Here is a 26234-nt window from a genome sequence, read left to right as displayed (position 1 = left end):
GATCAGGAGCTAATGTAGTTAGTGGAGATGGCAACCCATCAGGTCTAGCTGACATAAAATAATGTTGTCCTGGCCTTGATAGTACGATAGCTGGGAAGTTAATGTCATGGGAACTGAGTAAAGAGTTGAGTGTTCACAACCTGGAGTATCTCTTAAATTCTGGGAAAAAAAGTGGTGTAAAGGAAAGACAGGAAGAATATCTGCTTGCTTCAAGTAAAGGATATTGGCAGGACACTAGCAAGAAGGTCAGTTAGGTCGGGTAGGCTGACAGCCTTAAAGGACGGAGGAAAATATTTCATATTTTAGGAGTAGCGATGACCACGGTGCTGCAGAGTATGAATGATTCATTTGCCAATCTGCAAAAACTTTTTAAAACACCGAGGACCAAAGATAACCTCTGGCTAAGTAAAGAGCTGGGGAAATGCCCTGCAGTTTCTTCCGGGGCTTGGCTCTAACATTTTCTCTTCGTATTGGAAATGGTTATCTAGAGTGGCCTATTAGAAACTCTGGGTTAGGCTCAGCGCAAACACCCGACTTCTGCGGGTTTTAATTTATTCCTCTTGGCAGAAGGAGCTCCGCCTCCGAGCCAGTGGTTACTGTATCTCCGTAGGAAACTCAAGACTTGCACTCTCTGCATCCCTTTAGCTCACCGGGAGGCGCCCCGGAGCAGGCAGCGCGGGGTAAAGCGCCCCGGCTTGTTCAGGCTCCGGCCTGGAGACGCAGCCAGCCCTCGCTATTGGCCGATCAGGGCAGAGGACGAAGGGAATAGAGCCCCGTGATTGGTCGGAAGCCCATCCGGAGGAGGCGGGGCCGCTATATCAGAGGGAGTCACTGACTGGGGGCAGGCAGTTAAGCTGCTGGAGTGCGGCGGAGCTGGGGCCCGGAGAGAAATCAAGAGAGAGAGGGAGGGCGGGTGGGGAGAGGGTCTGCTGGAGTTCTTTCCTCTCGCTAAGCTGCTATAGCCCAGGCCGGGGACGGGATCCGAGCCTCTGTGTGGGAGGCATCGGCTGAACCACACATCCCAAAGAGGAGGTCGCCGTGGCCCCCCAACATGCTGTGCTATGTGACGAGGCCGGACGCTGTGCTGATGGAGGTGGAGGTGGAGGCGAAAGCCAACGGCGAAGACTGTCTCAACCAGGTGAGTGCGGGGCGGGAGCGGGGGAACGGACCGCACGGCGTCTGGGCGGCCCTCCGTGCTCCCGCTGGCGGGCCTCGCGGCGGCCACTGCGGCCCTGGGGAGGAGGGCGGCGAAGCGGCGCCGGCGCCGCCGCCACCGCCGCCCCGGGGAACGCGCTGGAGCCTCCTGGCCGCGCGCCCCGCGTGCGGCGCGGTTCCCCTGCTGGCGTGAAGCGCGTGGAGGCGCCGCCGCCCCCTCCTCCTTCTGCCGTGTGGAGGGGGGCGGAGGGGGACGAAGAGCTTGGGGCAGCGTGCCTGGGAGGTCTGTCTGCCACGAACAAGCCTCCCGAGATGGGGGGGGGGACTCCCCTAAGAATATAGCGCACCTGCTTCAGGTGTCCGCTGGATATGGCCCCCACCTCACCGCTGCAAGACCCCACCAGCTCGTTTAGGGCCAGTTGTCCCGTAGTCCTCTTGTTGTCCTTGAGATGCCAAGGAAGGATCCTTTGTTGAACGTGTCCTGCTTCCCAAACATCTGCCATCGGTTTTAATGTTTTGCAGAACTGTCAGTGGTTTGAGTAACCTCCTGCCCCTCACACAACCCCACCATCTCCCAGCCCTAACTGTTGTATATTTGGCATCTTTGCTTTTGGAAGTTGTAAAAAGAAATTTCACATAAAGGAAGATTTACGAAAAATAGGAGTTACAGTTTATCCCAACAGTAAGTTTGGCTCCTATTGAAAATGACAACTACATCCAGATCCTAAGATCTAAGAGGTCTGAAAAACCTCTTGGAGAGCTTTGCTGACACTTGTGGAGTGTTTGTTTCCCCGGCTTGTTTTTTTCTAAGTGTCCATATGGCTAAAATCACCCAGATACTGAATTGAAAATTCTTCTGTACAGATTGTGCTGTGCAGAGAGTTCCAGTGATTGGAGTCAAATGGAAAATAGCCAGTGATTTGCTTCAGTGACTTTTCAGCTGCTTTTGAGGGTTATTGGCAAGCTTGCTAAGATATCAGATCAAGCACAGTTAAGTTCGAGCACCATACCTGAAATCTCGAGAGTCTTTGAGCTTTGTTTCCTGGGTTAGCATAGGAAATTTTCCATGCTGCAAAACATGCTAGAGTGGATAAAGATTCTGGATTTGTTTTTATACATTTCTATACATTTAATGACGTTGATCTAGCATGTACTACACATCCTGCTTAAGTGATGTGCACATCTTTTTGTTTTAGGTTTGCAGAAGATTGGGAATTATAGAAGTTGATTATTTTGGACTGCAATTTACGGGTAGCAAAGGCGAAAGTTTATGGTTGAATCTGAGAAACCGAATCTCCCAGCAGATGGATGGGCTGGCCCCTTACAGACTTAAACTAAGAGTCAAGTTCTTCGTGGAGCCACATCTCATCTTACAGGAACAAACTAGGTAAAATGAAGCCAAAATAAACTAATGTAAAATGTGACTGTGATGCTATTGTACTAAAACTCTTCTACTTCCCCCAGATGAGATATGCTATATCTTACATGTTTCTGGACAAGATGTAGTCAGTAAAAAAGTAGTTTAAAAATTAGCTTGAAGTCCACAATTATCCAACTTTTTGTTGAGGTTAGAAGGGGGTTGCTGAATATATTGGTCCGTTTTAGAAAATCTGAAAGGGGAGCTTAGAGACTTTCTAGTTCTTTGAAAACTTACTGAAGAGCAGGATTGAATTCACATGAAACGCTAGTGTTTAGTGCTATAGAGTTCTGGGTGGCTAGGACTTCTTCCTCCTAAACCTCTGAATGTCCGATAGTAACCTCTGGCTCAGCAGTGTTACTCTAGGTCATTGTAAGCTGTTCTAACTGAAAAGCTGGAAACAGTTCCTCTTAGGTTACTTAAACTTGGTCAACTTCTTCAGTCTAGTCTCAAGTTACAGCGGCCATGAGTCTGACTGAAAAAAACAAAATAAAAACTTCTAACAATTCTGTCTGGCAAGCATTATAACAATTCTCTGAGTTTTTCCTGGTTCTAAAAATCATCATTAAGCTAGATTGTTACATTTGGAGATTAAAAAAAATCTATAATGTACATAAATGTTTTACATTCACATAGTGTACAACACAAAGTGTCATTCTGGATTGGTTGTAATGCTTTCCTTCACAGTAGCCCAAACTAGGGGCTGCTGCTTTTAAATATTTGTTGATTGAAATTCAAGAGACTTCGCCTCTGTGTAACTGGAATCCTACTCTGATAATTAATTTAAAAATAGTACATTGAAAAAATGATTATTTTCAAACACAGTAAAACTTGGCTAAAAATTATTAATACTTTTCCCAGTACCTTACATTTCAGCTTACTTTCCTGCCAGATATATAAGGGAGTATTGTGTAGTAAAATCAATTTCCAAAATGGCACTTTTTTTTTTTTTGCCGATAATCCTGATATTTTCAGTCCACAAAAAATTTATTAAAAACTTTTAAACAAGTAAGTTTAAAGTAAGATTGCATTGTGATGTAATGAACTGAAGTTAATGGGGTCTCTGTTCTACTTCTGTTTACTATCTTTGACCTGGAGTAAGTCAATTAGCCTTAAAAAAAAAATATGGAAGGGAGTTGAACTAAGGGGCATCTTAGATCTTACCAGTTCTAAAGCTTATAAATTCTCAAGTTTATAGAAATAGTCTTGTAAAATGTTCAAATCCTATTTCAGTCCCATTAATTTAAATGCTATTTACATGATTTTAACTTCCATATGCTTTGTGAAAGCTTAATTTAGCAATTAATAACTTGGAGATCAGCAGAAAATCAATATTTGAGATTTTGGGTTGCATTTATTTTGTTGTTGGGTTTTTGGGGGGGTGAAGGGGGGTGGATTTGTTTTTAATATTCCTTCAGATCTTTCTGGGCTTTCTGGATGGAAAAATAAATTCCAGCAAAATCAAATGTATTTTTGAATCTGTAGAAATATGGATGAGTACTTCATTTAAATAATGGTGTGATAATAGTATTTTTGTTTCACTTTATTTTCACAGAATTCTAGCTTAAATTATTTCTTAGATGGTTGTTACCACCATTTCTATATTAAGAATTGTAATATAAAACATCAAATTCATTTTACACATGAAAAAATGTGGAGACTTTTTGCCAAATAATTTAATTTTAGAATTATAGTTGTATCAAACCATTTTATAATCGGCTAATGACAATGTTACTATTCAACTAAGAGAACAGAACTAAAGACATGGATTTACCTAGGAGAAGCTTGTTCATTTTCATTGAGCATCTTTTTAGAAGCTCTTTTGAAACGAATAAACATCAGTTATGTTACTTGTTTACACTGAAATTTATTTTATTTATAATCCAGTGATTAGTCAATCCTGCTCCTTTGACACTGTCACTTATTCTTTACTCCTCTTTGACTTTGACTCTCTCCTCCTACCTATTTGACTTCTGACATTCTTCTCAGGCTCCTTTGCTGTATCTTCATCCAGATCATTTCTTTCAGATGGGGATGCCCCATAGTCGGGCCTTCTTTTTACCTCTATACTATTTGACTTGATAATCTCATTAGCCCCCTTGGATTCACTTGTCATCTCTCTGCTAAGAATTCTCAAATCTACCAATCCTGCCCAGCCTTTCTAGTTTCCTATCTCCATATGCCCTTTAGATCTTGAACTGGATGTCTTTAATCATGAACTCAGTATGCCCACCACTGAACTCACTGTCTTTTCCAGACCTTCTCTGCTTTCTACTTTTTCCTACTACTGCTACACCATCTTCTTGAGTTCCTCAAGTTCTCATTGTAGGTGTCATTCTAACTCCCAAGTCTCTTTTCATATCCATCCAATCTGCAGATAAGGCCAGTCAATTTTACCTTGGTAATATCTTTCAAATTCATTCCCCTTTTCTCCTCTTATACTGCCACCAATTTAGTGCAAGCTCTCATTTCTTCACTCCTGGACTTTTGCCGTGTCCTCCTGGTGTCTGGCTATTCAAGCCATATATGTTTTCCCTTCAGTTCATCCTCCACTCAGACACTAAAATGATTTTCTTAAAGAGCAGGTCCAACTGTGTCTCCCTTCACTCAGTAAACTCTAATGGGTTGGCTCCCTGTGACCTGCAAGATCAAATAATGTTTTCTCAAAACCCTTTCTACCCAGTCCCTCAAATCCAGCCCAAATTTCTTGTCTTTTTGTATGCCACACCCCAGTGTCACTAGCCTTCTTGCAGTTCTTCAACTCTATCCAACTCCATCTCTGTTTCTCAGTTCCAGGTATTTTCTCTGGCTGAGTGTCCTGTCTGGAACTCTCTCCTTCCTTATCCCTGTTTATTGGCTTCTCTGGCTTCCTTTAAGTCCCAGCTAAAATCTCATTTTCTATAGAAAGCCTTTCCCAATCCTTTTTAAATCTAGGGACTTCCCTGTGTTGATTATTTCCTATTTATTCTTTATGTAGCTCATTTGTGCATAGTGGTTTGTATGTTATAATTCCCCCTACCCCAAGATTGGGGTTCTGGGGGTTGGGAGAATTGAGGCTATCTTTTGTCTTTCTTTGTATCCTTAGAGTTTATCACAGTGCTGGCACATTGTAGGTGCTTTAATAAATGTTTTTGACTGAATTAATGATTAACTTCTATTGTCCTTTCCTTACCTTCCTCCTTACCACTCCCTTAAAGAGATTTTCAAAATCCATTTCAATATATTTGAAACTGTGCTGATATATCTATATTTGTATTTTTGGTGGCAAAGGAAATTTTGGTCAGGCATTTATTTATATTCCTAATCAGCCCAGTTTGAAAGTCTTGGCATGTTTCATGTCTTCCAATGCATATGATAAAAGAAAATTTCTGAGGGAAATCTGGCATATTTCTTAGACTGGGTGTTCCAAAGACAAACTGTTAACATACCTTCAAATTCTGCCTACAAACTTAAATTCTGCCTGTAAAGTTACCTTTTAAATTTTAAATTTTTTAAAATTGTTGTTATTTTCATTCAGCTGCATTTTAGAGAAGCAGTGTGGTACAATGCAAAAATCCATTGTTTGAAAGGGAGTTCTGCTACTTAAGTAAACTATTTGAGCTTCTTTTCATTTATAAAATGAAAATACTTGCACTACAAGTTGTTTGTGAGAATCCAATGAGATATTTAGGAAAGCATTTCTTAAATGATTATATACATGTAATTTATTTTTTAAAAATCTTTGTAGCTTTATGCCTTACTAGTTTTTATTGATCCCTTTTGCTTTTATATCACATTCATTCTTGAATGTATTCCATCTTGCACAACTCTTCACTCAAACCCTTAGCATATTTGCTCTGATTTAAAACTTGATGTTCTAGAGACTTTATAGTAGTTTTGTTAATGGCTTCACTTATAGCATATTTAATGCTAGAAATCATATTGTTTTACTCTAAAATCTCATTTAAATGACATCACTCTACTTGTGGATTCATAGTCATTTGAACAGGGTTGAACTGGTTTACTTACAACCTTTTTGGGAGGAGGGTGGGGAGAAGAATGGCTTGCCAAGCAAATGAATAATGTGGAAAAAGATGCAGAGGGGTCTGATTTTCTGTGCTTATGAAGAGAAAGTGTTTTTAAGGACTTGAAGTATCCATTTACACATAAGTATATAATTACAGTGTCAAAAGCCAGAACTTGCTTTGTTTTATCAATTACAAGTTACAAATGATAATTACAAATTTATCTAGTCAGTAAAGCAAGACTATATTCTTGGAAATAAAACTTTTTTCTCATTTAAAAAAAAACAACTATGCTTTAAAAACTTAAGTTCATGTAGTCTTCTTTCATGTTATTCTAAATCACCACTCTGCATTATTGAGATTTTAGTATTAATTACATTCATTTTGGAAAAGGTTTGGCTGTAAATACTTAAGTATTTTTAAGTTTAGGAATATATAATTTCTGTGGGGAATCTTTGATTGTTTTGAACTTTAAAAAAATGTTTGATTCTAGGCTTGTTGCTAATTTTTACATAATATACTAAATGTGTTGTCTGTTAGAATCTAAATTAGTGGATAAAGCTTGACATCTAATTAGGCTGTAAACTAACCATAAAGTATTTTATATATAAAATAATGTAATTTTATTATAGTAACAATTCTGATTGTTAGCGTTTACAATAAATAAGTGCTTATTTCCTCTTTTAGAATAATAAAGACTCTTAAGATTATTTACTACAAAGTAATTTAAAGCCCTAGAAGATCATAGGATCATATCTTTAGAAGTGGAATAGATATTAAAAGATTATCATCATTTTGCAGATTAGGAGAGTTCTAATTGTTAAGTGACTTTTTCCTAAGTTACATCAGTATTATTCAAACCCAGCTTGTCTGACTGAGTTGTTCCCTGTGGACTAAACTTAAGTCTACTTAAAATGACAATAATAATGGGCAGCTAGGTAGCTCAGTGAATGGAGTGCTGGGCCTGGATTCCAAAAGACTCACCTTCCTGGACTCAGATACTGTGTGACCCTGAACATGTCATTTAACCTTGTTTGCTTTAGGTCTCCATCTGTAAGTAGCTGCAGAAAGAAAATGGCAAATCTCTCTAGTATCTCTGCTAAGAAAACCCCAGATGTGGTCATGTAGAATGGACTGAACAAAAACATAATAAACCAATAGTTAATTTATATCCTTTTTTTGAATTTCATCGTTTTTACCTGATATTTCTTCATTGAATTTCTTCATTTTCACAGGTCTTTTAAGGATGAATGATGGGATGGGAAGAACTCCTAATGGGCTTTGGAAAACTTGGGTCTGTAGCCAGATCCCTGAATGACTTTGGTCACATTATTTCAGCTTTCTGTAAAATGAAGAGCCTTTTTGCTCCAAACTTCTATTGTAAATTCTTCTGTGTCACTATTACTTTTCTGTGGTGTTAATACAGAATAGAATATAACTATTTTGAATATATTTCATTGAAGCAAAAAGAAAGTTCATAGGGAAGATTTTTGATGTAGTTCTTGCTTGACTTTGGTTTGGGGTAGAGTAATGTCTAAGAATTACAGTGTTCTTCATAATTTAGCTTAAGTAAAATATTAAGACCCACATGCAGAATTCAAAAATACTAAATAATCCTCCTCATGAAAAAAATTTACAATGTAGTATGAAGTAGAATAGGCAGATATAAGGGTAAATGTCTTCATGAAATAGAATGAGTCTGGGAGAGCTTCATTGAGAAATCAAAGTAAGATCAGGGAACGGAAGAACATATAGCTTTGGAGCTAGGTCTTAAAGAAATTAAATTTCAATAAACACAATGGGATGAAGAGGTCATTTACTGGCACAGAGTATACATATTTTTATGGTCAAATTTAGAACATGTTGGAGGAGCAGTGAAATCCAGTTTGTATAGAACACAGTCTGGTGAAAAAAGCTAGAAAAATATTTTAAATTTGGAAGAGGGGCATCTAGATGACAGAGTAGATTGTGCACCTGCCCTAGAATCTGGAGGACCTGAGTTCTTACAGGGATTTCAGACAGTTTAATCGCTGTGTGACCCTATGTAAGCCACTTACCCTTGATTGTCTTCAAAACAAGACAAACAACAACAACAAAAAAAAAAAAAACTGGAGTGGTCCTATAATTTCCTTAACAAATAAATGTTCTATCCTCTTCTTTAGGAAATTTTTTCTTGAAGTATTGCATTTTGGAGTAGATCTGTTAAGATACAAATTATATCTTCTTATTGGTCCTAATACTGCCCTTTGGAACAAAGCAGAGCCAGGTATATGAAATTGTTGTGACTTGCCCATGCAACTAGTAAATGTCAGAATTGGAATTTGAATTTATGTTCTCTTAGTTCAGCACTCTCCCCACCACCACACTATGGAACAACTAAGTATATACTGGAAAGTGGATAACTCTATATAGGGCCTATTAGATGCCATGCACTTTACAAATGCCATCTCATTTGATCCTCAAAAACATTCCCACAAGGTAGGTCCTATTATTACGTCCACTTTACATTTGTTAAGTTCCTATTAGGTGCCAGGCAATGTGCTGAGTCCTGGGAAGAGAAAGAACAGTCAAAGACAGTACTTGACCTCATGACAGTTAAGTGACTTGCTCAGTATCACATAGCTAGTAAGTGTCTGAGGCTGGATTTCAATTCAAATCTTTTGATTCCAGTCTATGGCTTTGTTAGCTAAGACACCTAGCTGTCCTGATGAATAATGAGACTTGGCCCAGGGGGGTGACATTGGGAATAAAAAGAATGAGACTTAGTTGACAGATTCAACTCTCCTGTTTTTATGATGTTTTCATAAGAATCATTGCTGCTTTTTGAAATTCAAACTTGAAAGTTGGAATTTATATATATATACATATATATTTTTAATTATAAGGACCATAATTGGTGTTTTGAGACTTTGAGAGATTCTAATGTAAAAACAATTTATCAGATTTAATTGCTGACAACATTTAAGAAAAAAGATATCAGAAGATTAGTACATTTTATCTATCAAGTCTATATTATAGTAGAGACTGAATAATTTGTGTCTTTCTTCATTCCTTTACAGTTAAGGATGTCCTGGTGTTTTTCCTTCTAGTTAGATTAACCCAACACTCTTGGCTAAACCTCTAATGGTTTAATCTTCATTTTTAGATGATCCAGCTTTGTCATGAATTCAAAGGATTCAAAAAGAGAACAACAACCAAAAAATTGGAGCAGTGAGCCTAAATACTTCATTTCCTTGCTTGAGGTAGTGATAAATTATCATGAATACATGACTAGGAACTAACATGAACCCTATTTTTGTTATTTGGTGTGTGTAGTCTGAAGGTTAATATAGTTTTCACAATTTTTGGCCATAATTTTCCCGGAGAATGTTTTACATTTCTTTTTGTATGAGTGAATGAGAAAGCCTTTATTGATTGCATGCTATGTGCTAGATATTGTGGTAAGTGCTAGGGATAGAAATCCAAACTAGTAAGGCAGTCCTTGCCTTTAAAAGGAACTTACGTTTCTGATAAACAGGAGGAGGCAACTGGAGCATGGTTTGGAAACAGCCTGAAAATGAGTGGTGAGCTCCAGAAAGTTAAGGCAAAGGCTCACCTAGAGCAGAGTCCTAATATTTATGAAAGGAGAATGAGGATGCTGACCAGGATAGAGGAGATATAGTTCAGAAAGGGAGCAGGTATTTTGAATAATAAGTAAATTAAGTCTTAACTATTCTAGGTGGGCACTGTGTACTAAGTGTTGGGGATACAAAGAACAGCAAAAGACAAGCCCTGGCCTCAAGGAATTCTGAATTTACTGGGTAAGACAACTAGCAAAAATATATAGAGAAGCTATATACAGGAAGAATAGGAAATCTCTAAAAAAGTGAAAGCAATGGAATTAAGAAGAGCAAAGGAAGACTTCCTCTAAACTTGAAGAAAACCAGGGAAGTCTGTAGACAGAAATTAGGAAGGAGAGAGTTCCAGGGCTAGAGTATTAAGGGAGAAAATGTCTGAAGTTACAAGGAGTCTCTTATTTGTGGAAGAAGTGGGAGGCCAGTGATTAAAGAGTACATTATAAGGGTAGTAAAATACCAGAAGATTGGAAAGGTAGAAGGAGCTGTATTTTGAAGGGTTTTAACTGTCGAACAGAACATTTTGCATTTGATTATGGAGGTAACAGGGAGTTATTATGGTTGATTAGAGAGTGAATTGAAGACCTGAGACAGGCGGACCCAATCAGCTGACTATTATATTAATCTGAGTATGAACTGATGAGGGGTCTGCACCCAGGTGGTGGCAGTACCTAATGTACCTGGTAATATACTTAGCCTTTCTGTGACTTTCACAGATTAGTGATAATAAAGAGCTCAGAAAAATATCTGTTTAATTCACATTAAATGTGATATGGTATTTAGTGTTATTTCTTTTCTTGGGGAAAAAAAACAAAAACAAAAATTAGCAGTAAAAATTTATTTAAATCTGTATTTCCCCATTCTATACTACTACTTCCTCCATCACAGAGAGCCTTCCCAATATCCCAATATAAGGGATATTTATCTTAGAATTCATAGTCCCCATGGTTAAATGTCAGGGAGATCATGAACCTGAATAGAAAAAAATGTATAACTTTAGATTTCTGGCATTTTTTTTTATGAAAATAGGCAAGAAATAGTATTCTGAAAAAGGGTTTATAGACTTCATCAGTCTGACAAAGAAAAAAGAGATGGCAAGTTTCTTGACATAATAAAGGTTAAAAACCTCATCTTGCTGTATAGCAGTGAAATAAAAAATGGGGAGAGGACAGTTCATCAAAACTAAATCATTGTGTTGAAAAAGTCTTGGCATTCAGGTTTCCATACTCAGACTTTCCTTCTCATCTCTGCAAAGAAGTGGGGAAGTATCTTCTTATATCTCTTCTTAGCAGCCAGTCATTATTATTTTGTAGCATTCTCTTTCATTGTTTTCATTTACATTGTTTTTATTGTATGTGTTGTTTTCCCCATTTCATGTTTCTTTTTATGCTTTTCTGTGTTTGTCATTTTCTTAGTTTCTTACCATAACATTCCATAATTCATCTACCACTTGTTTAGCCAGTTCCCCAATTGATGGGCATCTACTTTGTTTCCTGTTCTTTTCTTCTCCAAAAAGGGCTGCTATAAATACCTTGGTAACTTTTTGTCCTTAACTGCCTTTTGGTATATGCCTGAAATTGGCATCTGTAGTTCAAAAGGGATAAATATTTTATTCATTTTGCTAAATTTCATATCACTTTTCAGAATAGCTGGTCCACTTCACAGTTCCACTGAAGAGTACATTGCAATACCTATCTTTCCTCAACCTCTTTAATATTGACGACTCCCATCTTTTGCCAACTTTGTCATTGTGCTGGACATGAAGTAAAGCCTCAGTAATTTTAATTTGCATTTATCTTATTAATGATTTGTGACATTCTTTCACACTGTTGTTGATACTTTGCATTCTTTTTGAAAAGTAGTTTTTCATTTCCCTGTCCAATTTAATGTGTGGGAGAGTAGCTTTTGTTTAGTTTTATGTAATTTGCTGTTTATATATCTTAGATATTAGATCCTCAGAAATATTTGATACAATGTTTCTTTTATCTTATCCTAGATGAATCAATTTAAAAAGCTTTTTAGTTCCATATAATCAAAATTATCTGTCTCATTTTTTTATAATCACTGCTACCTCTTATTGGGTTCAGAATTCATCCCCTGGCTATGAAAGACGGTTCCTGGTAAAATTTTCTTTTAATTTTTTTCAATAGTATGGTCTTTAACTTTCAAGACATGTATCCATTTTAAATTTATTGTGGCATGTGATCTGAGCCTAGTAGTCTATTCTAATATTCTATTAATAGTCTATGCTAATTTCTGCCACACTTCTAATTTTCTCAGCAGTTCTTATAGAATAGGGGAGTTCCTTCCTAAGTAATTTGTTTTTTTCAAGTTTATCATACTCTAGGTCATGTCTAGTTAGTTCTGGTTCTTTGCCAAGTAGGTTTCATTGATCTCTCTAAACAAAACATTTTGAAAATAATTACTTTTTCTTTTTGAGTCTAGAATTATTATTCATCATTCATTTTTTACTTCTGTTATTTTCTTTATTACTCAAATATATATGCACAGTCCAGTCATGGTTTGTCGATTTGTTTAAAAAAAAAATTAGAAATTTTTGGACATGTTTTCTTTTCTACAATTAATCATCTACACAGTTGTCAGTAGCTTTCCCAAAGCACAGTTCAAATGTATTATTCCATTACTCAATAAACACCAGTGACTGTCTCTTACTTCCAGGGATAGATGCAAGCTCCTCTGTCACCCTAGTTCCTATTTTTTCATATCTTACTCCTCTTCACAATCCCTATACTCTAGCCAAATTAACCTTTTTACTACTCAGGCCTCATTCATGTTCCTCTATCTTATTGTCTCCACATTTTTGTATACGCTAACTCTTATCCCCAAGAATACACCCTACTGTCATTCCTTTACCTCTGAGAAGTGTCTTAAAAGTACATTGAAAGCTTATCACATCACCTTTGCTGACTGTGTTTATTTCACATATGTTTAAGTATGCATATTATTCCTTTATAGATTATAAACCTCTTGAAGGTGCTACCCCCTTAGAAGAGTCTAGTGATGAAGATTGCCATTTATATTATCTTACTTTTTAGAATTCTTATGTCCTTCTAGAAATCTCAATCTTGATCATCAATGTATCTATCTCTTATTCCTTCCTTTGCTCCATTACTGGTCCACTTCTTTAGTCATGTAGTTCTGATAACTTTTTACATCACTCCCTAATATACCTTTTATCCTGGTAATATACTGCCATCAATTTACTGTTTCTCTTCCTTGTCCTTTGGGCAACTCAATGATTTGATTTTCTATGGAGATTATTTTATTCTATGATTCACAAAAATATAACACCACCAAAAAGATATTTAATTTTTTTATCATCAAAAGAATATTGATTTTAGAGGGCTGGTTTTTGTTTTGGAGAGAAGCTTGAAATCCTTAAAAATGCCAAGCAGTTTTCCAAATGTAGTCTCATCTCCCATCTTGCTTTTGAGTTGTTATTGTTGTCTGTTTGCATTATATATCTGTCATAGATGTAAAGATGCAAAATAGCTTTGGGATTTACACATCTAACTATATATATATATATATATATGTATCTCACATCTTTTTCATCTACTGGCATCATTCTTACAAACCCTTGAATGGTTTTAGACCTCAGTGAGCAGATTCAGTCGCACTCCTTACAAGAGTCCTAATGTTGGAAGTATGAAGGATCTTAATCCTAAGAAGCTGCTCCTCTAGTTGGAGTCATTACTCAGTATCCACATGGCAATAACTAAAACCTCTGGAGAACATACACTTTATAACAAAATTCTCTATTATGTCTGTCAGGATTACTTTGTATGTTCTTAAAACTACAACATGGTAGGCTGTAGAATATCTCTTTCAAAAAGATTAACTATTTCCATCAAAAATGGCCTCGATAACGTGTTAAGATTATTTACATAAAGATGAAAAATTAAGCATATGCTCCATGTTTGCTTACATTTGTTAAAGCTCTTCTATTTCTGTATTTTTTTTAAATTAATGCTTCAACCACCTTAAAATTGAATTGTCAGTAGCACTGAGTTCCTCTGTGAATACTTGGTCTGGTGCAGTTCTTCCCAATTTTATTTTCTTTACTAACATTTCTGCTCCTTAAATGTTTGTGTCATGTTCCATCAGGAACTACATCTCAATGTGGCCTCCTAGTCATTGTAAAGAAATAGCTAGGAAAAGCCATATCAGCATTTTGATAACATTTTTTTTTGTTTGTTCCTTTGTGTTGTCATTACTCCCAATTTCATTTTAACTGTTTTTAAGATAATCTAGCATAATTGAGTCTCAGGTTAAGCCTTCATAACATTTTTGTTTTTTCCCTCTTCTCCCTTTTGCTGTATTGAGGCAATATTGCTCTTAAATTTCAGTATCGTCCTCTATAAATTAGTTTATATTCTAATTAGATAGCACAGTGAATAGATCTCCTAACCTAGAATGAGGAAAATTCTAGTTAACTTCTGATATTTTCAAGGTATGTGAAGCTGGACAAGTTAACTTAAGCTCTGTTTACTTTAGCTTCCTTAACTGTAAATTGAAGATAATAGCACTACCTATCGCATGGGTTGTTGTGAGAATCAAATGAGATCTGTTTCTAAAGTGCTTAGAACATTGCCTGGCATGTAATAGGTTTTATATAAATGTTTATTTCTTTCTCTCTTTGTTTGCCAGCTTGGAGCTGTTTTAATTGTATGCCATAACTTCTTCATTTTGATTTTTCTAATTGATTTTTGTTGTGATATTATTTGACTCTTGCTAGGTTCAGCATCTCCTAACTCTTTTCTTAAAGAACATATTCATAATACACAAGAGTTCTGAATCAAGATGGCTACTGAATGTCTTGGGGAATGGACTCTGGCAGCATCCAAGAGAAAGAAAACATTAAAAGGGTCTTACAAAGAAGATCTCTTCAAAAGAAATAGTCATTTCTTTTCAACCTTTTATGAACTGGGGGTGAAAGTTTCCGCCACAAGAGTCCTCTGTCTTTGACACAATTGCCCAATCATGGGAATCAGTCAGGAATTTATCTCCTTAATGTGGGCAAAACATTAGTGAATGTAAAGGGCTAGTTACCTTCATTGTGGTCTTTTCAGAACCTTTAAGAGCACTGTGATTGAGGGAAGGGAATGATGACCAAGTACCCCATGAAATGGGTTCTAATAGGTTACGTCCTGTAAGAGCTTGCTCACTGTCCCAACAATGCCTTCCAAGAGTCCTGGATTATGTCTACCATTTCTTTATGAAATACTAGAATAGGACTTTTGTTTATGTTTACATTATTAATGTGTCTTAGCTAAGATGGCAATAAACAGTAAATATAATGTATTTCTTCTTTAGCTGCAAGATGAAAATGAATTGCCTTTGTTTAGTATCATCTTAATTTTTGATCTTTATGAAAACTAAGTAATTTACTAATCTCTATTTTTGCTTTGGCATGTCTTAGCCAGGTTCATTGAAAAAATTACAGAGACTTAATTCATGATTTGATCATATAAAACACTTGCATCAACAATACTGCAATATTATTTTTAAAAGTATTACAGGATGTTTTCATAATCTTCTTTATTTGATTAAACAACTGGGAATAGAGTAGAATAGTTATTTTGGATGCCAAACACAAAGTAACACCAAAGAAAGAATATATAAAGTAATGACTTAGTTTAAGGTTTTTGTGAACTAGTGGATTTAGTGTAGTGTTGCAAGTGATTTTTATTCATTTGATTATGACTTTATTGAAGACGGGCTGTGTTTTTCCTCTTCTTGTATCTCATTGCTTTGCTTATTAGTACCTGGCACAGAGTATTTAATAAATATTTATTGACTGACTGACTGACTTATCTTGATTGATCAACAAATACTGGCAGATTTGTATTCTTGTTGGCCTTATATTCTTGGCATCCTGTACCAATGACCTATTGGCTTTTGACACCACCTCCTAAGTGGATATATCTCAGCACTAGGCTAAAACTAAAGGAAGTCCTAAAAAGAAGATACAGGAACATTAATTTAATGCAATATGCATTAAAGAAATGAGTCATTCCATTGTACAAAACAGCTCCAACTAAGCAAAGCACAATTAGTTTTAAGATAATTTATGGTTAAGTAGGCTTAATATAATTAGAGATAGGTTGTTGAATGGAATAGTTGATGAAAAAGTTACATTCATATATTCTTGGAATATATACTATTTAGTTTAATCTTGTCCAACACTCCGTTGACTCCATTTGAGGTTCTCTTGGTAAAGATATTTGGAGTGGTTTGCCATTTCCTTCTCCAACTAAATTGATAGATGGGGAAACTGAGGCAAACAGAATTAAGTGACTTGCCCAGAATCACACAACTTATAAGTGTCTGAGGCTGTAATTGAACTCAGGAAGATGAGTTTTCCTGACTCCAGTCCTGGCATGATCCATAGAGGAGTTTTTATGTCATTTTATGAGCAACAGGAAGTCACTAGAGAAGATTGAGTTGGAGAATAAGATGGTTCTATATGTACTGAAGGAAAATTACTGGCAGCAGTGTTGTGGATAATGAAAGGAAGAGGGACTTGATTTTTCAATAATTTAGTGAATCATAATGAGAACCTGAACTAAGATGGCAAGTGTGAGATAAGTGACAAATAGAGGTAGAAATAACAAGATTTGTTAAGTGAATTACTGTGTGGGCTGAGAGAGAAAAATTGAGGATAAATACGAGATTTTGAACCTAGTAGACTTGAGGAAGGATGGTACTTTCAACAAAAATAGAGAAGTTTTAGAAGAGGAATGATTTGGTAGGAAAGACATAGTGAGTTCTGATTTGGACATGGTGAGTTTGTAATATCTCTAGGACATTGGTTTTCATATGCTTTGAAGTTGTAGAACAGGGTCTCTGTTAATAAAATGACATGTCTTGCCCCCTTCCCCCCCAAAAAAAAACAACCCAAAACACATATGTATCTTTTTTTTTTTTTTATCAATGAATCAGTTTTGATCTATAGTCTAGAGAACTGTACATTTTGAATTATTTAAACCTCTATCCTAGGAGATGATCAAACCTTATTAAGAGGAATTTATTTGTTTAGTATATTGAACAATGTACCTCAGATAATTTTAACCATATTAATTCTTTCATGTATCTTTGGTCTTGCCAATTCCAGATTATTGGGTCACAAGGAGATTAAGACCACAAATGTAGTACAAGTGGTCCTGGGAATCCACTTTTCTATCACGTAACCTGCTTATAGTTGTTTAGTATCTTCATAAATGGGCAATATTGGGTTAATTACTTCTTTAAGAACTAAGTTCAGCTTAGACTTTATGAGTTTAAAAAAATTGTTTTCAGAGTTAGTCATTATAGGAACATTGGCAAGTGAATTTAACATTTAGTTTTAAGTGAATCTTGGTGTGGCTGTGGATGATATAAGATCCTTAGTAAATGGGAAGTGTAACTTTAGGTCAGTGACTGAGAGTAACCCCTTAGTAATAAACCTGGCATTTGGCAAATTAGTAACTACTATCCCAAAAGATTCCCAGATATCAAAAGAAATCTAATTCCTAATCAGTTCCTAAACTGTGTGTGTGTAAAAGAAGTATCTCTTCTTTTTAAGCAAAAAGGGGCTTTATTTAAAAAAAAAAATGTGAAACAAGTCAATAGAATTGAGAAATGTTTTAAATTTTAACAATAGTATTTGTGCCAACTTTATAACGGGATATTATGGAAGTAAGTGTAAAATGGAGGAATTCTCATTGTCTTACACTCTCAGCTTTGTTTAAAAAAAAAAAATGCTCATTTTACAATTAAATTTTTTGCCATTAAAAATAACTGCCTTTGAAATACCTCCAGTAATTTGAAATTTTTATTGTTCTTTTGTTATAAGAAAATCTTTGTAGTGCAACTGTGAATTAAGTAGTACCACGAATCAAGTAATTTAATGAACTGAAAATTAATGTTTATTAAGTTTGGCCAGAAAATATAGCTCTGAGTTTTCCAATATCACTTTTGAGAAACATTTACAAATGTAAGAGAATTTCATATTTCAAGGTTTAGCTAGCATAATGTTTAGAGTAGTATTTCTCAAACTGTTTTCTAACAAGTCCTAAAGTTTTTTTTTTTTAACAAATCCTGATGGCATTATTAGAGCATTAGGAGAATATCTATTCTGATAATATTTTTCCCTTCTAAAATACCAAATACTTAATTTTACATTGGAAACAGGATTAGTTTCTTATTCTCACTTAAGCATTAAAATTTTGGGAAATATTGTGTTTTAAGGAGTACAATTTTTAAAGTTTTGTCTAGAAAGTATGCACGTATCTTTCTGGGCGTTTATTTAAGAATAAAGAACTAGCAAATGCTGTCCAGTTTTCTCTTTGTGGTTCCAGGATATCTCTAGGACCAGAGTAGATATATTGTCTGCTATCTTCTGTGAAAAGAAACACCCACTGCAGGCATGAAACAGTTGTTTGAATACAGCTGCTTGTTTTGATAGTGTTCAGTGAACAGCCTTGGGTAACCTTTCACCTGCTTTACTCAGGACAAAAACAAAGAGTTGCCATCCAGATGGTTAGAAGGAAACATAATTGGGAAAAACACTTCTCCATTACACTGAGTGATCACTGAATCACCTTATTTAAAAATAATATTTTTAGATTAAAAACCAACAGTGTGTTCTCACAAGTCACATACTTCTTTCTCTTAGTTAAGGGAATACAATACCTAGAGAAAGGGCTAATGTTAGGACCACTGCTAAGTTTTGTTAATAGAATCATTTTATACTTGGTGGTACTTTTTCTCTTCTTCCTTCCCTCCATCTAAAAATTTGAATCCCTTCATTTAGTAACACGATTTTGGCAGGAAAATGCTTGGGAAACTATAAAAACTATACAGTACCCTTTTGGAAAGTCTAAACACATAGTGTTTTCCCCCTTATTTACTTTCAGGGGAAATAACCAAAAATTGTTTCAGATCCAATCTAGAAGGTGGACATATCGAATGGTGAACTACAGATTGTTGACTCACATGCACACAAGGGGTCAGCATTAGGGACTATTGACCACCTGTTGGGCCTGACAGCTGCCTGTCTAGACATATGCATAGATTATCTGTGTGAAGTTGATGATATTGTTTGAAAACTTCTTGCTGCCTGGTGACCAGGATCTGATTACCAATTTAAACTTGAAAAGTCAGTTCTGAAAGATTTTAGGTTGAGACAATAAAACATTTAACCATTTATTTATTCTTTTCTTATGGCTTTAAGCAATAGTTCTCTCCTTCAAAGCTATTTTAAATTATTTACTACATAATAGTTTTTCTTTTTGAGGGTTGGGGCAGAGAAGCAAACAAGCAGGTGGAGCTTCCCTAATCTTTGTCTAAGGCTGTGTCATAACATGGTTTTTATGGAATTGCTGCTAAAGCAGGGCCCTACAGTCACTATTGCAAAACTAGTTTTTAATGGGTTCTTTTTTCATATTTAGCATCCTTCTCAACAAGCACTAAAGACTAGCCAGATGTCTGAGTTAATAGAAACCATATTTACCTTCTTTGAGCACAGTTTTCCTGTGGCTTATTTACAGGAGCTTGTGTGTGAAGGAGGAGCTTTGCTGTTCTAACTTTGAGGCAGCTTTCTTTGGCAGTATTCAGTAACATTTTTTCATCATAGAAGGCACAAAATTGAATTAAATAATGAAAAATTAATTCTCAGAGAAATGACTTTATAGAACTGGGATGCAAACCTAGAACTTGACTCCAAATTCTTTCTGCTCCAACTGATTGATTTTCTACATATCCAAAACACTCTTGTTATTTAGAATAATCATGACTATCTTATAATGATTATCAAGTGGTAGTAAATCTTTCGTTCTAGATATTTGAGAAATAACTTCCATGTATGTTTTAAATAGCAGGGTATGTAAAGTTCAGTTACTAAGAATATTGATGTAAAATATCAAAGGGATTTTTAAATTGTATCAGAAAGAAACTTTTTTGTTTTACTGTGATTTAATCTAGTTAAAACTGGCTATGTTTCAGTTTCAATATTAAGAACTTTCACTTATTTTAATTACTCAAAATTTTGCTTGTTTAAAGTTTTCATGTTGTTAAATTTGTCTCTAACAATGTTTTTAACTTGGAATTTTTAAAAGTAAATTCATTTTTTTGTAGGCATATATTTTTCTTGCATATAAAAGAGGATCTTTTGGCTGGCAATCTTCAGTGTTCCTCAGAGCATGCTGTTGAACTCAGTGCACTCTTGGCACAGACAAAGTTTGGTGACTATAATCAAAACACCGCCAAGTATAACTATGAGGAACTGTGTTCAAAAGAGCTCTCAGGTGCTGCCTTAAACAGGTAATTATGGGTTTCTACTTTCACAGAATATTGATATAGTCTATTGGTCTATCAAAAACTGTTGAATATTTTATTGTAGTTTTCAAAAGAATTGGAAATTCAGCTTTAAAGCAACAATTCATTTAAACCATGTCAGATTTCTATGTTAGGATGCATTAATATAGTTTATCAGTAATAATTCATGTATTATGCCTAGAACTTATTATTTTCAAATTTAGAATATCATAAAATGGTGTCTCTGGATAACTCTTTGCTAATAGAGCTTAATTTTCTTTCTTTTTTTTTTTTCTTCTATAGTATTACTGCAAAGCACAAGGAATTGGAAGGGATGAGTCAGGCTTCAGCTGAATACCAAGTTTTGCGAATTGTATCAGCAATGGAGAACTATGGTGTGGAATGGCATTCTGTTAGAGACAGTGAAGGGCAAAAACTGCTCATTGGTGTAGGACCTGAAGGAATCTCAATTTGTAAAGATGATCTTAGCCCAATTAACAGGTAAACAAAGTCTTTAAAGTTCTGAGCTGTATTAGTATAGTCTTGATTATAAAAGTCGAAGAAAAAAAAAAAGACTTGATCTGAAAAATTATCACCCATTGAATAAAATGCATTCTTTTGGATACACATTAACATTTTCAGTCATCTATTACTATTTAATAATCTGTACTTTAGAAAGTGGAAGTTCACTGGCCTGGTATTAGTAAAGTATGTAGTTCACTGCTAAAGAGACACACCTTACTTACCCATAAACAGAATTAGATTGTTTTTCAGTCTGAATCTATTTTGGGAAATGCAAGGATATACTTATATGTTCATACACTTTTTTTCTTATTTACCTTAACATATTAGTGGGTTGGTTGTTGTTGGCATGTTAAGTAACTATGTTTCATTCATGACTAAAGTGTTTCTGCCAAAATTTAAGAAAATACTTATGGCTCTTAAATAAGCCATGAGTTTCATATGTTCATATTATTTTCTCCTTCTTTTAGGATTGCATATCCTGTTGTTCAGATGGCAACTCAGTCGGGAAAAAATGTGTACCTGACAGTCACTAAGGAATCTGGTAATAGCATCGTTCTTCTCTTTAAAATGATCAGCACCAGAGCAGCAAGTGGACTTTACCGGGCAATTACCGAAACACACGCTTTTTACAGGTATATATGGCAGTATATGTGATTGTAGGGCCCTGCTCTACACACGCTTTTTACAGGTATATGTTTACTTACATGAATAAATCTTTCATAACAAGGTTAGTTGTTGGTGGCACAGCCAGGTTGCTTAGTTGTTAGGGTGTGGACCTGCAGTTGGAAAGACTTGTGTTTCAAATGCTACCTCAGACACTTAGTGTAACCCTGGGCAAATCACTTAACCTTATTTATCTCAGTTTCATTATCTGTAAAATGAGCTAGAGAAGGAAATGGAAAACCACTCTAGTATCTTTGCCAAATAAACCCAAAAGTTGGGTCACAAAAAGTTAGACATGACACAAGAACAAACTTATCAGTAGCAGTACACCAAAAATTAAAATTCCACAGAATTCTCCATTTTCATAGAATGTTCTGCCTATTATTCTCTAGTACAATTTGAGAAAAGTTTGCTCTGTGGGAATGTTCTCATGGCAGCAGAACCACATAAAATCAACATAGTCATCAGTTTGGTTCTGTCTCCTCCCCCCCCCCCCCCCCAAAGAAATACATGCATATGAATTATACAAATATGTTTTCTCTTTTTTTTTTTTAAACTTTATTTTGGGTTATCACTTCTCCCTCTGAACTTGAATCATTGGGCTAATATAACTGCTACTTTGTAACTTTTAAAGACTCAATTATCTTTTCTTCAGCATATGGTAGTTCTCTAAAAATTCAGAAAATTAAAATATTTTTCAGTTTTGTGGGACGACTGAGGGACCCCTTTTAAAATCCTTACAAAGTGGAACTATCAAAACCATTTTCAGACCAATATAAAACAGAAAGAATCCCTTAGTAAAAGTAAAAACCTAAAGTTTTAAATGCCTGTCTTATAGCATTTAGTTGTCTGAATTCTAGAAAAGCACATATAGCATCTTAAGGACTAAAGTAGACTTCTGTTCACTCTGTTGTTGCAGGTGTGACACAGTTACCAGTGCTGTCATGATGCAATACAGTCGGGACTTAAAGGGGCATCTGGCATCTCTGTTTCTCAATGAAAACATTAACCTTGGTAAAAAGTATGTCTTTGACATTAAACGAACATCCAAGGAGGTGTATGACCATGCAAGGAGGGCTCTTTATAATGCCGGGGTCGTGGACCTTGTTTCAAGAAGTGACCAGAGCCCACCCAATTCTCCCCTGAAATCTTCAGAGAGTAGCATGAACTGTGGGAGCTGTGAGGGGCTCAGCTGCCAGCAAAGCAAAGCACTCCAGGAAAAGTTACGGAAACTGAAGGAAGCCATGTTGTGCATGGTGTGCTGTGAAGAAGAAATAAACTCAACATTTTGTCCTTGTGGTCATACTGTATGTTGTGAAGGTTGTGCTGCCCAATTACAGGTATGTGAAATGTCAAGTCATCTATGATGGTTATGACATTGCATGATTTATGCTTTTCCCAAATTAAATATGGCCTTCTCCAGCTACAGAAATAAATATCCAACATGTGTCTCTTAGTAGGTTATTTAGTATTTCTTGTATTGGCAAAATATTTGAATTTGCATATTGATATTTATTTGGCAATTATGAAAATAAGGGAAAGTACCTTTATCCCATACTTGAGATTTGAAGTCAGACAGGGTTTTTCATTTATGTAACAGTTGTTTCATTGAACTAGAATGTTTCTGCTCTTCAGTATGCTTAAAGGGTCACTTCTATGTGCTTAAAAGAATTTACATTAATTTTCATATCTAATCAAACATCAAACTTCAAAAATTCTTTATAGTAATTTATGGTATTTTTATGACTTTTTTTGCTACTTTTTGACATTGGGTACAAACTGCTGAAAATTGTATTCACTTTTCAGTGGTGGATCATCAATTTTATGTGAAACTTGCCGTGAAGAGCAAATAATATTCCCTTCCCAGGCTACTGGTCAGTGGTGGGATCACTGTGATGAATAGCTCTGTGATGAAAATTTAATCAACAGAGTTATCTTCTAATGTGTTAAGATGCCATTATTATTGAGGGACACACTTGATTTGTTTTCTGATATTGAGAATATGTTTGTGCATATTCAATTCATTCATTTCCTCTTGTAATCAAGAGCACAGATTTGAAAAACTCTTGGCCAGGTCTAGAGGTGTGCAGTCTAATCATTGATCAAATAAAACTAAGCCAACTGATTTACATAATTATCCAAATTTTGGCTTTGAACTCATTTAGCATTTTATATTTACCTCCTCTATAATACTTGCCTTAGCAAAGATTAGAGGATGGACCTGCAAAATTTCTGTATTTTCCTACAAGTCTTCAGTATATTGAAGGAGAAAGGTCTATAATGGTCACTCATTGACTACAGCATTTTTTTTTGAAGTTTGATAGAAATCCTGGTTAGTTTATTTCCTAAATTTTATAAAGATCTTCTGTTTGTAACATTTCTATCCAGGCTCCAGGAAAGCATAAAAGAACTCAACTATGATTGAATCAACCTATTTTTGAATTATTTATTTGCTAACTACCATGGATAATTGATTATACTTTTCTGAAAAAGAAATGTGTTATATATGTCTACTCCAAAGAAAAAGCCAGAGCATAATAAAAAGGTGTTCTAACAGATATTCTTTATCTTTTTTAGTCATGTCCAGTCTGCAGATCCCGAATAGAACATGTTCAGCATGTGTATCTTCCCACCCATACAAGCCTCCTCAATCTCACAGTCATCTGATATGTTGTACTGATACATTTACTTTATAAGCCACATTTCTAAAAACTGCACTATTATGAACTAGGAAAAAAAAAAAAAACTATGGGGAAAAATGGTTACTCCAATGCCTACCTGCAATGAAGAATGTTCCCCTGAAGGAAACATTTCTGAATACACAACCATGTTTTAAACCAACTCCATTTGTGGTACCCAAGGAAAAAAGAATATGAAAGTCTCACAGAACTTTGCTATCATCTTAAAGAGCAAAGAAAAAGTTTTCTTCGGTGACAGATAAAGTAATACCAGTGCCAAAAATTGGGCACTTGTAGGGGATTGATTATATTGCAAACGTGTTTAATATCTCTGAAGCAAATTTCCTACCCAGAGCAAATTGTTTAAGAATTGATTTTAAAGATTTATTTTGTTTTCCTTTTATGTGGTCATTCCAGACATTTATAATAGGAATTTTTTTATAAGTATACATTGTTTTGTCAGTTTTTGCTTTTATAAGTTAAGGATTGGAGGTTAATTAATAGATTCTAAAATCTGTTTTGTGACTTAAAAAATAGTAATTGCTGGTGAGTGTCAGATTCTGATCTGTCTATTAGAAAATAGATGATTCAATTCAGTGTGAGGTAGTTATTTTTTTTCCTTAACAATACTCCCCTCCCCCCTTCCATGTTTTAGAAAGGTAACTTTTCTGAAAAGTAAAATCCTTGGTTAGTTTTCTGATCATTGTTAACCACTCCTTTGGGTCCTTGGTTTTGTGGAAAGTCATTTCTGCTGAGTAAAGGGAGAACATTTTCCCTAGAAAGACTAAATTACACAAACCTAGAATATTTCTTGGTTGGTATAAACTATGATGGTGTTTATAGTTCTTTCTAGCTATTTACTCTAGCCTCATCGAGGTGGTAGTTATTTTTGCTTGAACTTATCAAGCCTTACTTACGATCTTATCCTAAGTATCATAAGCATTGTATGAGCTTTTTTTTTTTTTTAAGTGCTTGAGTATTAACTTTTTGTTGTCCTCTTTTTATATTGGGGGTGCAGGGACTGTTTTTGTCTTTGTCTTCTTAAGCCTACCTTCCACTCCCCATTTGGGCATTTTGGATTCTGATCAACTAGTGGGTTTTTCTAGGACATAGGGAAACCTAGATTACCTTCTTGGGTGCAATACTAGCTAAATTCAAGCTAGAAAACCACACTGTCACTTTACTGAGATTTTTCTGAGTATACTTTTCATATTGCCTTAATGTAGCAGTGATGTGTTTATGCATTTGTTTCTTTGCACAGACATTTTGTCAAAATATTAAAATTCTACTTTTTTATGGCACATTAGCATATAAACCTTTATTGCAAGAGGTATTTATTTTTTCACTTGTAAAAAATTGTTTCCACATAAAGAACTCTGTTATATCTTAGATTACATTTCTGTCTTTTTATATTCAGGTTAATAAAGACTTTAAAGCAAATACATAGTTTCTTTTCTATCTTTGTTCTTAAAATAGGTTTTACTTTATAGAACACCTGATGAAAATTGTCTTAAGTAATGTAATGTTATTTTATCTTATTAAAACTTTTAAGTGTATCTGATTCTAATAGGTTAATTTTTTTTCTTTTAAACAGTATTTTATTTTTCCAAATACATGCAAAGATAATTTCCAACATTCACTTTGCAAAATCTTGTGTTGCAAATTTTTCTGCCTCTCTTCCCCCTTCTCAAGATAGCAAACAATATAGGTTAAACACATGCAATTTTTCTAAATATAGTTGATATTTCCATATCCTTCTTGCTCCACAAGAGACATCATATCAAAAGAAAAAAAACACACACACACAAAAAAAACAAGAAAACAACAATAATCTAAAAAAAGATAAACACTATGCTTT

At 35.2% G+C, this 26234-nt stretch overlaps 1 protein-coding gene across 1 annotated transcript; it reads left to right on the top strand.

Moving 5' to 3' along the window:
* The first annotated feature begins 801 nt into the window (after positions 1 to 801).
* MYLIP (myosin regulatory light chain interacting protein) lies at positions 802 to 25816 on the top strand. Its single transcript, XM_051970652.1, has 7 exons — positions 802 to 1138; positions 2352 to 2542; positions 20331 to 20516; positions 20814 to 21011; positions 21503 to 21667; positions 22618 to 23038; positions 24276 to 25816. The coding sequence occupies exons 1-7, from the start codon at positions 1052 to 1054 to the stop codon at positions 24363 to 24365; spliced, it is 1338 nt and encodes a 445-aa protein (XP_051826612.1). The 5' UTR covers positions 802 to 1051; the 3' UTR covers positions 24366 to 25816.
* The last annotated feature ends 418 nt before the right edge of the window (positions 25817 to 26234 follow it).

This window comes from Antechinus flavipes, chromosome 1 (genome assembly GCF_016432865.1).
Source record: "Antechinus flavipes isolate AdamAnt ecotype Samford, QLD, Australia chromosome 1, AdamAnt_v2, whole genome shotgun sequence".
Classification (NCBI taxonomy): Eukaryota; Metazoa; Chordata; class Mammalia; order Dasyuromorphia; family Dasyuridae; genus Antechinus; species Antechinus flavipes.
The sequence above is the reverse complement of the archived record's forward strand: the minus strand, read 5'-3'. Positions and strand labels throughout refer to the sequence as shown.

Coding starts and splice junctions, on each gene's coding strand:
- MYLIP (XM_051970652.1), top strand. CDS start 1,052: ATGCTGTGCTATGTGACGAGGCCGGACGCTGTGCTGATGGAGGTGGAG. Junction 1,139..2,351: donor GCGAAGACTGTCTCAACCAG/GTGAGTGCGGGG, acceptor TTTTTGTTTTAG/GTTTGCAGAAGATTGGGAAT. Junction 2,543..20,330: donor ATCTTACAGGAACAAACTAG/GTAAAATGAAGC, acceptor ATTTTTTTGTAG/GCATATATTTTTCTTGCATA.